Here is a 14,398-nt window from a genome sequence, read left to right as displayed (position 1 = left end):
AAATCCATATCGCGCGCAAACATCGTGGAAAAGGAAAAAATAACTTTGCATCTGATCCCCAATTTTCGTTCGCATGTCGATGAAACTATCCATTACGTATCAAATTATTCAAAGACTGCTTTAAAATCCTATTTTTACGTTTGAATTAATAAAAATGAAATAAATATTTGTTAAATACTGAGTAATAAAATTTTAGTTAGTGACTTTTCGAAGGGATAGTTATCATTATTGAGAATTATCCATTAGTATCAAAAATTATTCAAAGGTTAAAAATTGATGTTTCAATGATTGGAAAAATTAATTATCAATCGTTTGATAAATACAAGATTGTCCGTAAATTTTAAACGACATTTATTATCGATTTGAAATTTTATCGACAGAAAATGAAATTGAATATCGAATAATATTGAAAATTCGTCGTTATTAATACAAGGAAAATTTATCATTTTTTTTTTTTGGATTATAATCTAATTATAATATATCCTATTATAAAAATGATTCTAAATATTTTTAAATTTTTTTATAAACAATTGTAATTAATTTCACTTTAGTTTCGACGAAATAACTTAAAATTATGAATACTCTTGATATAGAATTATTATATTATCGATATTTGGTTTAACAAGGTGGATGGCATAGAGAAGAACATCAAAGTAACGTAACATCGGGATAGGATCAAAGTGGTGTGCTAAATAATTGTTACTTCATTATTAAGTTCCAGGTTAAATCAATGTCTGAAATTCTATCATAAGATTGAAATGTCATTATAGAATAATTATAAATCGATCGATAAATCCTATCACGTTTAAACGTAAATTAAGTTTGAAAAAAATTATGTCAAATAAACAGAGCTAAATAAATCGTTTAATTTTTACATTCTATTTAAGTAATTCGTTTTATAAAAAGATGTATTAAAAAAAAAAGATTTTATTACGAGATGTAATGAAAGAAAAGATTAAAAGTTTAATTGTTTTCGACAATCCTTCGGGAAGAAATTAATTTTCTTTCTTGCCGTTAAAATGCTTTTATCCTCGAATTAATTAATCAGATATTTGCCTTGATTATGATTATTAATTAAATAAATAAAATTATTGTTACATTAATCCACATCCTATCGAATCGTATTAACAAATTTTAATGTATTATAATGTATTATAACACGTATTGTCAATTCATTAATTATTTTCAAACAATTTTAAAAAGATTTTTTGAGAGTTTGACATCAAACGTGCCTTCCTGATAAAAATTCTTTATTCCAGAATCACTTCGATGGAACGTATTTCTTCTAGAAACGAGAAGATGAATGAAAACTTCAAAGATTGTGGACATAAAGAAATCATGGAACGTCACGTTCGATCATGTCTGTCGCACAGAGAGAACACAGTGTCTCTCAACCTTTTTACAGCTGCGAATCTGATATCTGATATCCAAGTTATTTAACTTGCTACCATCTCTTTCTTGTGATAAATAAGACAAATTTAAAAAAAAAATATCAAAAATCATCGTTTAAAAATATTATAATGACCCTTCACATGAAACAAATAAATTGTGTTTTTCTTTTTGATAATTGCGACCAACCACTGGTTGAGAACCACTGAATGAGAACCACTGGTTGAGAACCACTGGTTGAGAACCACCGGTTGAGAACCACTGGATGAGAACCACTGAATGAGAACCACTGAATGAGAACCACTGGTTGAGAACCACTGGTATACGAGAAGCTCCAAGTCCTTCGTCATGAACACGTTTTCACCATGGAAAATTGATTTTAAGATTATTTTACTTAAAATTCACATTGGAAATTCCAATATGTGTATAACCTTAAAAATCTCGTTCAGATTAATTCAAGTCAAGTTGAATTCAAGAAGATGGAACGAAACGAATTTTCTTAATTTTATTGCATCTTTCCCGAAAGATGTTACGTTAAATATTTCATAAAGTATGCTTTTAACTTTTTTACAAAACTAAAAAAAAAAAAACGTTTAATACACGGCTAAACATTGTCACGTCGGTCGACAGGTTATGTATATACAACATCAGATTTTTATTCGGATACCTGAAAGAATTGATATTAATATATTTTGACGTGGCCAAGTTAAATTAATTTTCGAATTCATATTCAAAGCAAGGTGTATAACATACGTGACAAACGCAAAATTTTAATCAGAGTTGGGCCGAAAAATTTAATTATAAGTTATAATATATATTTCGTATAAAAGTTAAAGTAACAAATATTATTTAAAATTCTACGAATAATAACATTTATTAATTGCTATATTTTTATATAATTCCATCTTCTTAAATTATATAAATAAATTGTCGTAAAACTTTATTTGTTAACTTTCGATCGAAAATTTTGAAATAGTCTGTGATTTTGACAAGCGTATCAGGGTATGGGAAAAAGAAAGAAAGAAAGTAAGAAATAAAAGATTCTAGAGAGAACAGCCAAAGTTACAAAGACTGGAGCGTTTCATAAAGATTTATTCTCGAAAAATCGTGCATCAGGTGTATATAAGTGGTACAATAGAGAAACGGCATAAGAAAGCTTATTAATTCCTAATTCATAATAATATGCGGTAATAATATGTATTGCAAGTATGTATGCAATAGACATAGTGTATGCAAGAGTTATATATAATTCTAACAATGATAAAGAATCGTCGCTGCCCAACATCAGCATCATCATCATCATCAATCATCATCATCAGCCATACACGTATTCTTTTAATTCTTATCACTTATCTTACGATCTAATAGAACTTAAATAAGTACTTACAATAAGTATAGAATAAGATTACGACGAATTCTCTTCGAATTGGATTCTGCTCTTCTGATAATCTCCTCCGTTCACGTAATTCAAAATTCGTTGCTTTAGAAGAAAATAACTCTTTGGCTTTCCTTAGAATCATAAAGAATATGAATGATCGATTCAATTTAATTTTAATTTAATTTCACTCGTACTCATAAGAAAAAATATTCGTAAGATCTCACCTTTAAGTGGAATAAATTTTTATTTGTATTTTTTTTTAATCGTCAAAGTGCATTCTCATTATAGAAACTCACTTCTTAGATAAGATCTCGGTTTTAAACAGTAGAGAGAATTTTTTATTATAATTCTACGCGATAATTACAATTGTGTGAGTTTTCCTATTTAATTTAGATCGTTGTCTATTATTTTTCACTTGTTCACATTTTGCTTTCTTTTTTTTTTTCTTCGATTCAAATATGCTTTAACAACAACGAGAATTAACGAGGAAGTGATTATAAATTAAAAATTAAATTAAAAAAAAGAGTTATAATTTTCTTCTTCTGCAACAAATTTTAAGAAGAGAAATTTTGAAAGGAGAAAAATACCAGAACATTACACATTTTCACCGCTTGAAAAAAATGATACGTTTCCCCTGTTGATTCACGTTTCCTTCCTTCCTTCTTTTCCTTAGTAAGTAAACATACCATACGTCCGTTTGTAAAGGTCGGTTTCCAATTGTGATTCGTCCACAAGTTGGAAACGCGTCCAACGAAGGAGAACAGCGATGCGTATTTCAACCCGCTCAGGCGATACGACGGATTCCTTATTATTACCAAAGAACAAAATTCTATGCCTCGAGAGAATTTCTCGCTGGCCTAAGTCCTTTTTTTTTTTCCACCCTTTTTTTCCACTTATCGAATCGATATGAACGAAGAAGTTTCTCGTCGCTCTATTATCGTCCCTATGGGACCATTCTCGCGGCAAATAAAACACGAGTTTTATCAGGTTCTCCTGTGAGCAAAACGGCTCGTGGATGTTCGAAGAAATCGATGATAATAAATATAACGAAGTTCCAATTAAAGTTTCCAACGTGGTATTAGAAAGAAATGGACCTCGAATATAAAATTTTTTAAATATTTATTCATTTAGTTTCCAAATAGATAAATCGATGAAAATTTATATCGAATTTTGTGAATTGTATCGAATCATACAGCGATTAATTCAACCATTTTCGCTGCAGATGTCGCGACGTGTCAGACGATCTCAGTATCTCGGCAGTATCTTAACCTTCAATTGCTTCAAATGTGAAAAAGTGTGAATTTTCGATTCATAACTAAATATCTATATACGGAATCTTCGAAGGTAACAACAATTGCCAATATGTTTTCACAAATTTTATTTCTTTTCGAACGAGATAACGTGATTAATTGTGTTCAATTTTATCGAGAATCGGATTACAGAATATCTTATAAATATAAGATCACTATAGCGTGACAGTGAAACAATAGTGAGTGTATTAGTAATATCTGTATAAACAGTTTTCGATATATGCCGAAAATTTTTCATCAATATTTCGGAAACTAATATAATTGTATTGTTCATAGCCAAATATAATATAAATAATCGAAGCTAAAATTTTACATTTGAAGTCCAACAAATTTCGCGTCGAATCACTAGAGAGAATTCTTTTCGAAATTACAGCTCGAGAACCAGTCGACATTTACGGATGACATATCGTCGACGTACACGTCCGTCCGTTAATTAATCCCAAGGGTTTTCTTTACAAGCCTCGATTTTCAAATTGCCGTAGAAAATGGTCGATTGAATTTCCGCGAAGGCCTTGCAATTTCTTCCGGAATATGCCGTGTTCGAGGACCTCTTCCAAGAGCACTTGCCCATGCCGATTGTGATTTTTCTCTTTTCACTTGACTTTTTATGGAAAAAAGTGTATAACAATTTTCTCGAATGTAATTGAAAGCAAGAAAAGGCTTGTCGAAAGGAAGCTTATCAAGAAATGTTTCGAAAAAAAAAAAAAGAAAAATGAAATCAATTCATCCGAGATAAAATTTAATTGATAAAATTGGCAATTTTGTATCAATGATAATTTAAAATGAATTGAAAAATACAAGAGAAAATATTGTATCGTTATAAAAGAATATAAAAATATCTTTTTTAAAAGATGCATTGTTTAAATATTTTTTATTCTTCTTAGCAAGTATATATTAAAAATTTTTAATTCTTTAATATCTAGAACAGAAATAAATAACTAAAAGTAAGAAGAAAAATGATATAAATATTTAACGAGAAATATACATAAAACAAATTTATAATATAGGAAGAGATTCAAATCTATTTGGAATATTTTTGACAAAATGGATGTTCGAATTAAATCGATCTTATTTCATCAACTATAACTTTTAATTTATAAATTAATACGATTAATACAAAATAAAATTAAAAATAAAATTTTAAATACATCTCGTTACTTCTCCCATAATGTAAACAAAATCAAAAATTTTTTCATATATTTTAACTAATTTTTCGAAGAGATCCTCGACATCACCAAATTTCGTTTCCTCGTTTCAAAGTTTTCATTTTATAAATGCGCACAAAGTACTACGTAAAAGTGATTGTATCACTTATTTTTAGGATTATATATCTTTGTATCTGAAATTAACGTGGAACCCGTCGCCTTCGACTGCAACGCCATCTCCAACTTTCAATAGGTAGAATATACATGTATACAGGAATACGCATTCCTAACGTATTCCTAACGGGAGATCGTGCGTTAAAAATCGATTACAATGTACAGCGATAAAAAACGTTACAATCTGATACGATATACAGAGTAAGTCCACCTTTCGAAGAAGATAGATGTACATATAGATCGTTTAAATAAACGCGAGAAAAGTACAGGAGTATACTTATGATTTAAAGTTAATCTGCGGTTTCAGCCTTTCAGTTTCGAGGGAATGAAATGGAAGAATGAAATCAATCAAGATTTACAATTCGAATCATTAATAACGAGTAATTAAATAATTTCTAAAGATAAAAATACGAAGCAGTAATTATCTCGAATTATTTTTCAAGGAATTTTGAAAATCATTTTTCTTAAAATCCTTTTAAGATTCCAGGCAATTCAAATACTGTGATAATTACTGGTTCATTTTTTTAAACGTATACAGGATGTTTCAAAAACTTTGAAAGCTTCGAAGAGTAGTAAAAGAAAATTTTTTTTAAATATCATCGTTGTAAAACATCCTATATATCGTAAAAAAAAATATTGTGCATTGAACCGATCGATGTATCGATCGATAGAAAATTAGAAAAATTAAACCGTTCCATCTTCCGTTGAATAAATATTATCGATACAATTCCCAATTTCATCGTGATCGTCGCAAGTGGAAACGCTGTTACGTGTTGAGTTAAACGAAAGCAATTGGTTCCCTTCAACACCGAAAAGCTACACGGAATTACGAAACACATCGCAAAAGGCACTTTCACTCAACATTCAATCGAACCAAATCGCTTCGTTTAATTTTCTCTCTTCTTTTTTTATTTTTATTTTTTATTTTTTATTTTTTTTTTTTTCCTTTTTAAAGTTCACTTCTCTCACAACTCAATTTACATTTTTCCCTATCTTTAACTTCTTCTCTCATATTTTCATACGTACTTTGTCGCTTTTTCTCGCTCTCATTCTCTTCCAGCTTTGCAAGAGCATACAAAAAGTTGGAATCGCGCAAAATGCAAAAAGTGGAGACACCACTTATTTCTTCTTTCATTCATATGATTTTCTTTGGCTGTTCTTTTTTTTTTTTTTTTTTTTTTTCTTCTTATTTTCCTCTCCTCCCTTTTTTTTCTTCTAGTTTTCTCCTCTTAATAAATACACGGTGTCCCAATTTAAAAAAGGTAGAGATATATAATAATATAATATATATATACAGAGTAAGATTCCTCGAAAGAACATTATTCACTTTTTCTCGGTATGAGATTTAATTAATTAATTAATTAATTAATTAATTTTTTCATTGGATCACAGAATGATAGCGCCCGAGCGTGGCAATCTCTTCTTGAAGACGTTTCGAAAACGACCTGCCTATATGAATACACATAGAAAATCTTGCTGTTCGTGAAAAAAAAAAGACGTCTTTCTTTTTTTTTTTACCGTGCTCTACTATTCGCGTGATCATCATTAGATTGTCGCATATGAAATGGTCGATTTAAAAAATCGATATACAACGCTTTTATTTCATTCTATGATCAAAATGTACCAACTCTTATTTATCGTAGTTTAATTAATATTATTCTCAATATATAACGTTATAAAAGTTGGATATTCTATTCGAGAATCAAACCATTTCATTTACACTACTTTATCGATAATGCAATTACCGATCAATCGACACACGAAACGTAAACGTCGACCGTGTACCGTAGTATCGGGTCGTTTTCGAAAATCTCGCCGTCTAAAGCTAGCAATATGTAATTAAATACCCAAGGTATTATAAAATGGAATATAGCATATTAAAATTATGAACTATCTTAATAGTAAGTATCAGCGCTATCAGTCACTGGACACTGGACATCCCGGATCGATAAAACAGGGACGTCGAGAAAAAGATTTCAAGCTGCCTCCACTAATTATAGGTTAAGTTATTATTAACCTGTGTACGACTTCGTATTTCGATCATTTATTTCGTTTCACGAGAGAAAAGCGGCACGTAATATACATTGCGTAAATGCAATTAATTCGAGACTACCGAGGATAACGTCGAATAAAATGTCAAGATGTACAATAGCGTTCGAATCTGGACGCAATTTTCGATTTTTAAGTCGTCGTGCTTCCTAAATGTTTTCATCGTTTAAGGTCACTTCTCACGCTACGGACGTAAACATCTGAAACCACGCCCACTTTTACGAGTACACTAGATGTCTCAACTTGGTTGCAATACATCGTAGATTATATGTGTGTGTGTATATATACTTTTTTTTCTTTGTTTTCTTTTTTTTTTTGTTTTTTTTTTTCTAACTCGTCTCGCAGTCTTTTCTCTCACTTTGGATATTAACCAATTCGAGGTCAGGATTTTAGGATAAATTGATAAAGGATCTTGACCATCATTTGGTTTTTTACTTTGGTTCGTATCATCGCTACAAATATAATTTCTTTAATTTAATCTCTTCGATCCATTCGCTTGCCGCGTATATCGAATACTGAAAGTCGACGATCGATCGTGCGTGTTGTTATTCGATGATCGTATCGAAGAGGTTAATTTCTATTTATTGAAATTGATCGATAATAATATATCGAACGTAATTCGATGTTATAAGGCAAAGGGTGAATTTTAATCTATTAAATGTCATTATTTGTACTTAATATAACTTTGTACTTTCTTATTATTTAACGGATTTTATAATGTAAAACTCACTAAATTAATTAAAAATAATATAATAATAATATAACACTCTTATAAAGTTATAAAATACCAATGTAAACAATGACAGAAAAGAATTTTTCATTTTATTATCTTTGCGTTACGTTATTTATTTTGCTTTACATTGGAAATAAACATTTTTGTTCAAATGAAAAAAAATACACGAGAAATAAGATTCAATAAGATTCGAGAATTTATTTTACTTTGTTGTACCAAAGCATTTTCATATTTTATAAAGTTTCTGTATCATCCTGCGAAATACTGTATACTCACTGACCTCGAATGTGTTAAGTATATACTCTTACTCTTTATCCTTAGTCGCTTTTTAAGGCGAAATCTCGTTTCTTAAATCCTCATAAGGCGTAGAGGAGAGACAAGTAAATAAGTAGATAGTAAATAACGTGATGGAAAAAGCGTCTTCTTTAGTGGCCTTAAGCGACTGACATTTTTAGGAAAAGGAAAAAAAATTTTTTTCTTTTTTTTTTTTTTTTTTTTTTAGAACGCAAAATGGAAAATTCGTATTATCTCTGGACTAAATTCTTTTCAAAATCAAAAATTGCTCGAGATTCAAGATATTCTCTACGATCAAATATTTTCTCTCGACTAGATATATTTCTATTTTAAATTCCCTACAAATTCGATTATTCTTTCGCGTAATTAATCGTAAATCGTAAAATTCGACGATTTAAAGCTATTAAAGACTTTGTAAGTTAATTCGAATGGAATGTTTGGTTGTAATGCAATCGAATGCGAAATTGGAATGCAATTTTAAAGAAAACGAAAATCGAAGAGCGACAGATCGTATTATCCATTAATTATTATTATTCTTGATTAATTGATTACATGAGATCTAATAAAAAAAAAAGAAAAAAAAGACAATTTGTATAATTATTTTCGTACACACAGTTACGATAAAAATCGAACGTATTAATTCATATTGTATTACGAATTCGATAAATTGAGAAAATGAATAAATGGGGAAAAAAAAAAAAAAAAAAAGAAAAGAAAATTTGATGAAACGCATATTTCATTCGTATTTATAAAAATGGAAATATTACGAAAGAGAACAAGAAAAATACTTCGAAGAACAAGTGGAAAAAGATAAAACGTATCGGACACAGAGAGAGAGAGAGAGAGAGAGAGAGAGAGAGAGAGAGAGAGATGATGAAATAATAAAATTACCAAGATATTGTACGATACGAGATAAAAAAAAGTTGCTATTAAATTTAGAACCACGTTAAAAACTCCATTATTCGATTATATAAAACCCGATAAGAACGAAACTCGGGTAAAGAAATTTTTTAATTAAAAATTGCGAAGCAGAAACGATCTTTTTTTTCTCCTTCCACGTCAAATCACGTGTAATATAAATCTGCATATACACGTACAATGACTGATATATCGGACCAATATCGATACCGGGACACTTTCTTTCTTAATTTTCTTAAACGTTAAAGGACATTATTCACCTCGAACGAATCGAGCTAAGATTAAATCGAGAGCCCCGAGAGGAAAGGGCCCTTCAAAGTCCCCCGAAAATCGGGGCCCCGTTTTCCCCCTCTTAAGAATTTACATAATTTTTAAACAGTAATGAATATGTTGGCGTCGAAGAGACCTTCGTATATATTTCTTACGAGTCTATTAAATCGAATTCTCGGATTATATTACGATCGATTATAGATTATGATTAACCGGATGAATCTGATCCATTGATATTATTCCACTGATATTCCACCGAGGAGAAATCATCAGCCATTACGATTATCGTACCGCCTCCCCCCCCTCTTTTGCCGCACGTTCCCTCTCCATTCCAGAATCCGCCATTTGCCCCGCGATAATCTTCCTTAAAATTGTCTACTTTCGAGAATTATTACCTTCGAATTAATTATATCTTGGTCCTTGAGTGCATGATTTTTTTTTTCTTTTTTTACATTTTTCAACCCGATTCAACAACTTCCCCCCCCTTTTTCAACGACCCCTCTCCTCCCTCTCCAATAATACTTTCTGATATCTCACATATAGCACATATATTTTCTCGCCTAAAAGGCGTACTTCCTTTGCACGCGGTAAATCCACGACGAACGATCCTGAAATATCCTCGATATTATTATTTCCACGCACGATGTATCGAGGCACGAGAATTCGAAAAATTTCTTCCAGCGATTTTTCTATCGATCGCTTACTTTACACACTTAACGAGGATTAAATCGGTTTTGGTCGAGAAAACTTTTATCTTAAACTTTCTCTAAAGTTTTTCTCCTCTCCCGAGATAAAGAGAGATGGGGAGAGAAAAAGAAAGAAAGAAAGAAAGAAATCGTCATTTCTAATCGGAAAAGTCTTTAATGGACGAAAAGTTTTGCAGCATTTCACTCGCGATCTTATCACTCGCAAATTTCGTCACGGAAGATTTCACTCTTAAGGTAAGTTTACACTTGCTTGTACTTTGCGTTATACCGAGTGATCCATTGCAATGAGAATAGAAATGAATCTTCTACAAGTTGATTCAATATCGTGTTTTTAATACGCTCGATGTATTATTTCGTTCTTCAAGATGAGAATATCAATTTACACTTAACCATATAAAACTCACAAATCCAATGAAATTCGTTGTTTCAAGTACAACAAACAAATTTTACCGACCTCTCAGTTTTTTGCTTCTTCTTACGATCGATTTTTTCCCCCTCTTCGATCTTTTTCATCGTCTCGATATTTAACAAGCATAAACTCACTTTTGAACTTTGCAAAGCGTTAAAAAAAAAAGAAATACACGCGTATCGTCGTTATTTCCACGATTCTGTACTGAAACTATCGAGATCTCGATCGAGTTCCCCTCATAATCGACAATGCCGGTGTAATTCGTCGAGGAAATTGATTTTCTATCGTGTGTCCAAGGAGAAGGTGTCCAACTTTTCCTAACGTAACAAGCACAAAAGGAACTTGTTGCCCTCGACGAGAGAGACTCGATATCGTTTCTATCGGATTTCCTCGCAGGAAATTGGTCGAGTTCGATCCTCGAATAGAATAATGAATAAAACGCGGAGAGGCTATTGCGACAATACGAAACTTTCGAAGAGATAAAAAGGCTCGGATCGAAATTAGCGCAGAGGAAATATTCGACTACGCGGATATACACTTTTGTCGACACGATCTCGATAGTAAATTGCTCACTTCATGACGAATTTGATTCCGCCATCTAGGATCTCTCAAAATAAATGCGAACCTGGTTGATTTATCGATCATCGGTATCAATCGATGACGAAATCAATATTCGAATTTTGAAAAACTGTTCATCAACGATTTTTTTGCATTTGTTTTGCATTGATTTTAAACGAAATTTAACGTTTGCAAAGAAACTTTGGTCCCACTTCAATCAAGTTTTCTTTTGCGAACAATTAAAGCCAGCTTTCTCCTCGCTTTTGCGAGGGGCTGCCTTCTTAATTGGAAACTCGTATGGAGAGTTAAATTAAACGCGAAATCCCCGGATAAAATTACGTTTTAAATGGCTATTACTGTTGAGAGATCTCTTAACGATATCTCGACAAATTAAAAAAAAAAAAAAAACTATCGACTTATATTACCGATAATCGATAATCACGTTGCGAAAAGAAAACCGATTAATCGGACGATTTCTTCTTCTTTTTTTCTTTTTTTTTTTCGAAATACCTCGTCATCATCTCCATAAACCATCACGATGATCCTTTCCCCTCTCAATACGTACGTAGATCCTCGTGATCCTTTTAATTAAACATTCGAGCCAAACCAGGCTCCCAACCATACCCCTCCCACCAAAGTGTCTAAATCCTGGACACGTAAAGCGACCGATGAATCTGCTGAGGATTTCCATTCTGCTTCGAGTAACGAGGATTTTGCAACAATTCCCTGGTCTCGCTTGGCGAGCCGGGGCTCAAGCTGTTGGTAGTCGAGGTTTCCACGCGATCACTGATGATCTCCTCCTCGGTAATCTGTTCGAGGTAGAGGGACGACTGGACGGCCTGGTGATCGCCGTTCATCGCAGGTGGGGAGTAAGCAGGTGGGGGGCTTCTGGGTGGGGAGTCGGGGTTCTTCTCGTTGTGCGTCTCGATCGAGTCGATCTGCTGCTCTTGCTGCTGTTGCAGCATCTGCTTCGCCCTCTTAGCCTGTTTCGTGGTCAAACCGCCTGTCTCCGCGTCTCTCTCCAACCTGTGCCCGGACTTGGACCTGGTCAACTGCCTCTGCACGTACTCCTCCAAGTCGTTCTCCTCCCTCTTGGCGATCACTTTGTTCAACACGATCAGGAATATGCCGAACACGATGGCGAACAAACCTATTGCGACCAACTCGTTCCACCAACCGCCCGACGCTTTCGTGCCCCAACGGGCGAGATCGCCCGGCAGAAGGCCGCTCATTAGGAGGAATGCGCCGAAAACGAGGAAAACGACGCCTATGTGAAGCATCCCCACCGACGTGACCACCTTCGAGTCCAACATACCCTGACCGGCCGAGCGACTCGAGTGGCCGGCCTTGTGGTGCCTCGGTTGATGATCCAAAGAACCGGTAGATGCCCTCGGCGACGTGAGACCGCTCTCGCCCGATTGCGCGCTATAGCGCCGCTCGCGGGCACGACGCTGCTCGTCCCGCCGCTTTCTCTGACGCTTGATGGCCAGCGCCGAATGCAATCCAACCGCGTGCATCCTGCAACACCGGAAACACAACCCTTGCTCAGTCGATCTTTCACAACTCGTTCTCTCTCTCTCTCTCGTTCTCGCTCTCTCTCTCTCTCTCTCTCCCTATTTGCCCGACTACCATTTTTAATTTATACGACGCGCGAATCGCGAGACGAGCATCGCGATTCACTCAAAGCGATATAGATAAGGATACGCTAATTTTAACTAATCTAGTTTTCTCTATATGTATATATATATGTGTTTGTGTGTGTAATATATGCGTTCGCATGCTGTACGCGCCTATAATCCACTACTACGTGACTATTTATTCTTTTTTTTTTTCCTTTTTTTACAAAAGCGGATAGGAGGATTGTATCGTATGCAATTGTATAATAATAATAATGGTTATCAAGAGGTAACAAGAGACAGAAATGATATCCCGCCGGTTTCGAATGTGCGACACGATGCTCGTCCAACGGTTCGATCGATCGGTCGGTACGTAGGTCGCGCTCTAAACAAGGCTGTACAGGGTTTCGCTCACAGGGTTCACAGGATGCACTGCGATAGAATCGCCGCGTTTGTAATATTCGCTAAGTTGTCTAATTCGATTACCAAATACGAGCGTGTGGCCAACCATCAGTGGTCGTCGTACCTGTGGAAAAATTCGTATCTTCCTTATCGGACATCGTCCACTCTCGTCCCTCCATTGTGCGATGTGCTCGGTCGACATGGAAGAAAGGAGATGAGATGAATGTGTCCTTATTGCGGTTTAAAAAGCTGATACGGCTCTTCTCTTTTTGCGCAAAATGGAGAGAAAAAAAAAAAAAAAAAAAGAATTCTTATATTTCGTTTCTCTTTTTTTTTTTTTTTTTTTCTTTTTCGCAGAGAACAGAGTAGAAGAAAGTAGAGTAGGAGAAGTCCATTGTAAGGAACTTTTAATTATTCTGTTACACCTCATTTCCTTTTTTCTCGGCCTCCGTGTACGAGAGTACAATAGTTGGATCTTCGTTAAACATTTGAATCGATACCGTGTTCTTTGATTCGTATTACGGTGAATATTCGTTGGAAAAAAGATCGTTGAAAATATTATATGGTGCAAAATTAATGGATGAGGAAGAAAAATTTGAAATAAGTCGAGAGGAAATAATATTATTTGAAAATTATTATATTGTATTATATTATATTTGTAGTAATATTAATGATTATAATCAGTTATGACAATATTTTTTCAAACAAATATTCTTTTTTATTCGTGTTTCGATTCTACTTTATCAAAAATTAATTTATTTCTATCTCTACGTTTTTTCAAAAAAATCTATTTTCCTGTTGTTCAGAATATAGTTCCGACTTTTCTCTCCTGTTGACGTTGTTTCGACTTCCGATTCATGCATGTATGTCGGAAGTTGATCAATTTACCGACTGATGTCTGGTCGGTAAATACGAACAGAGAAAAATCAAGAAACTTTCGAATTGACGTGTTTACTAAAGATACTTACAGATTTGAGAAAGAAACATAATTTTACAAATCTAAGAACGATTTTTTCTTAAGAAGAACTATAATTACTTCTTAAGTA

General features: G+C 33.4%; 1 protein-coding gene and 1 long non-coding RNA gene across 2 annotated transcripts in view; one reads left to right on the top strand and one right to left on the bottom strand.

The window, feature by feature from the left end:
• Nucleotides 1-3,194: 3,194 nt before the first annotated feature.
• On the top strand, nucleotides 3,195-6,891 carry LOC113219182. Its single transcript, XR_003305923.1, has 2 exons — nucleotides 3,195-4,111; nucleotides 4,451-6,891. It is a non-coding gene; the product is annotated as an uncharacterized LOC113219182 (long non-coding RNA).
• Nucleotides 6,556-14,398, bottom strand: part of LOC113218523 — a 35,726-nt gene continuing 27,883 nt past the window's right edge. Inside the window, exon 2 of the mRNA XM_006558575.3 lies at nucleotides 6,556-12,852. Within this exon, the coding sequence (XP_006558638.1) occupies nucleotides 11,976-12,851 (876 nt within the window). The 5' untranslated portion in view covers nucleotide 12,852 and the 3' untranslated portion in view covers nucleotides 6,556-11,975. The remainder of the gene's footprint in view (nucleotides 12,853-14,398) is intronic.

This window comes from Apis mellifera, linkage group LG1 (genome assembly GCF_003254395.2).
Source record: "Apis mellifera strain DH4 linkage group LG1, Amel_HAv3.1, whole genome shotgun sequence".
NCBI lineage: Eukaryota > Metazoa > Arthropoda > Insecta > Hymenoptera > Apidae > Apis > Apis mellifera.
The sequence above is the reverse complement of the archived record's forward strand: the minus strand, read 5'-3'. Positions and strand labels throughout refer to the sequence as shown.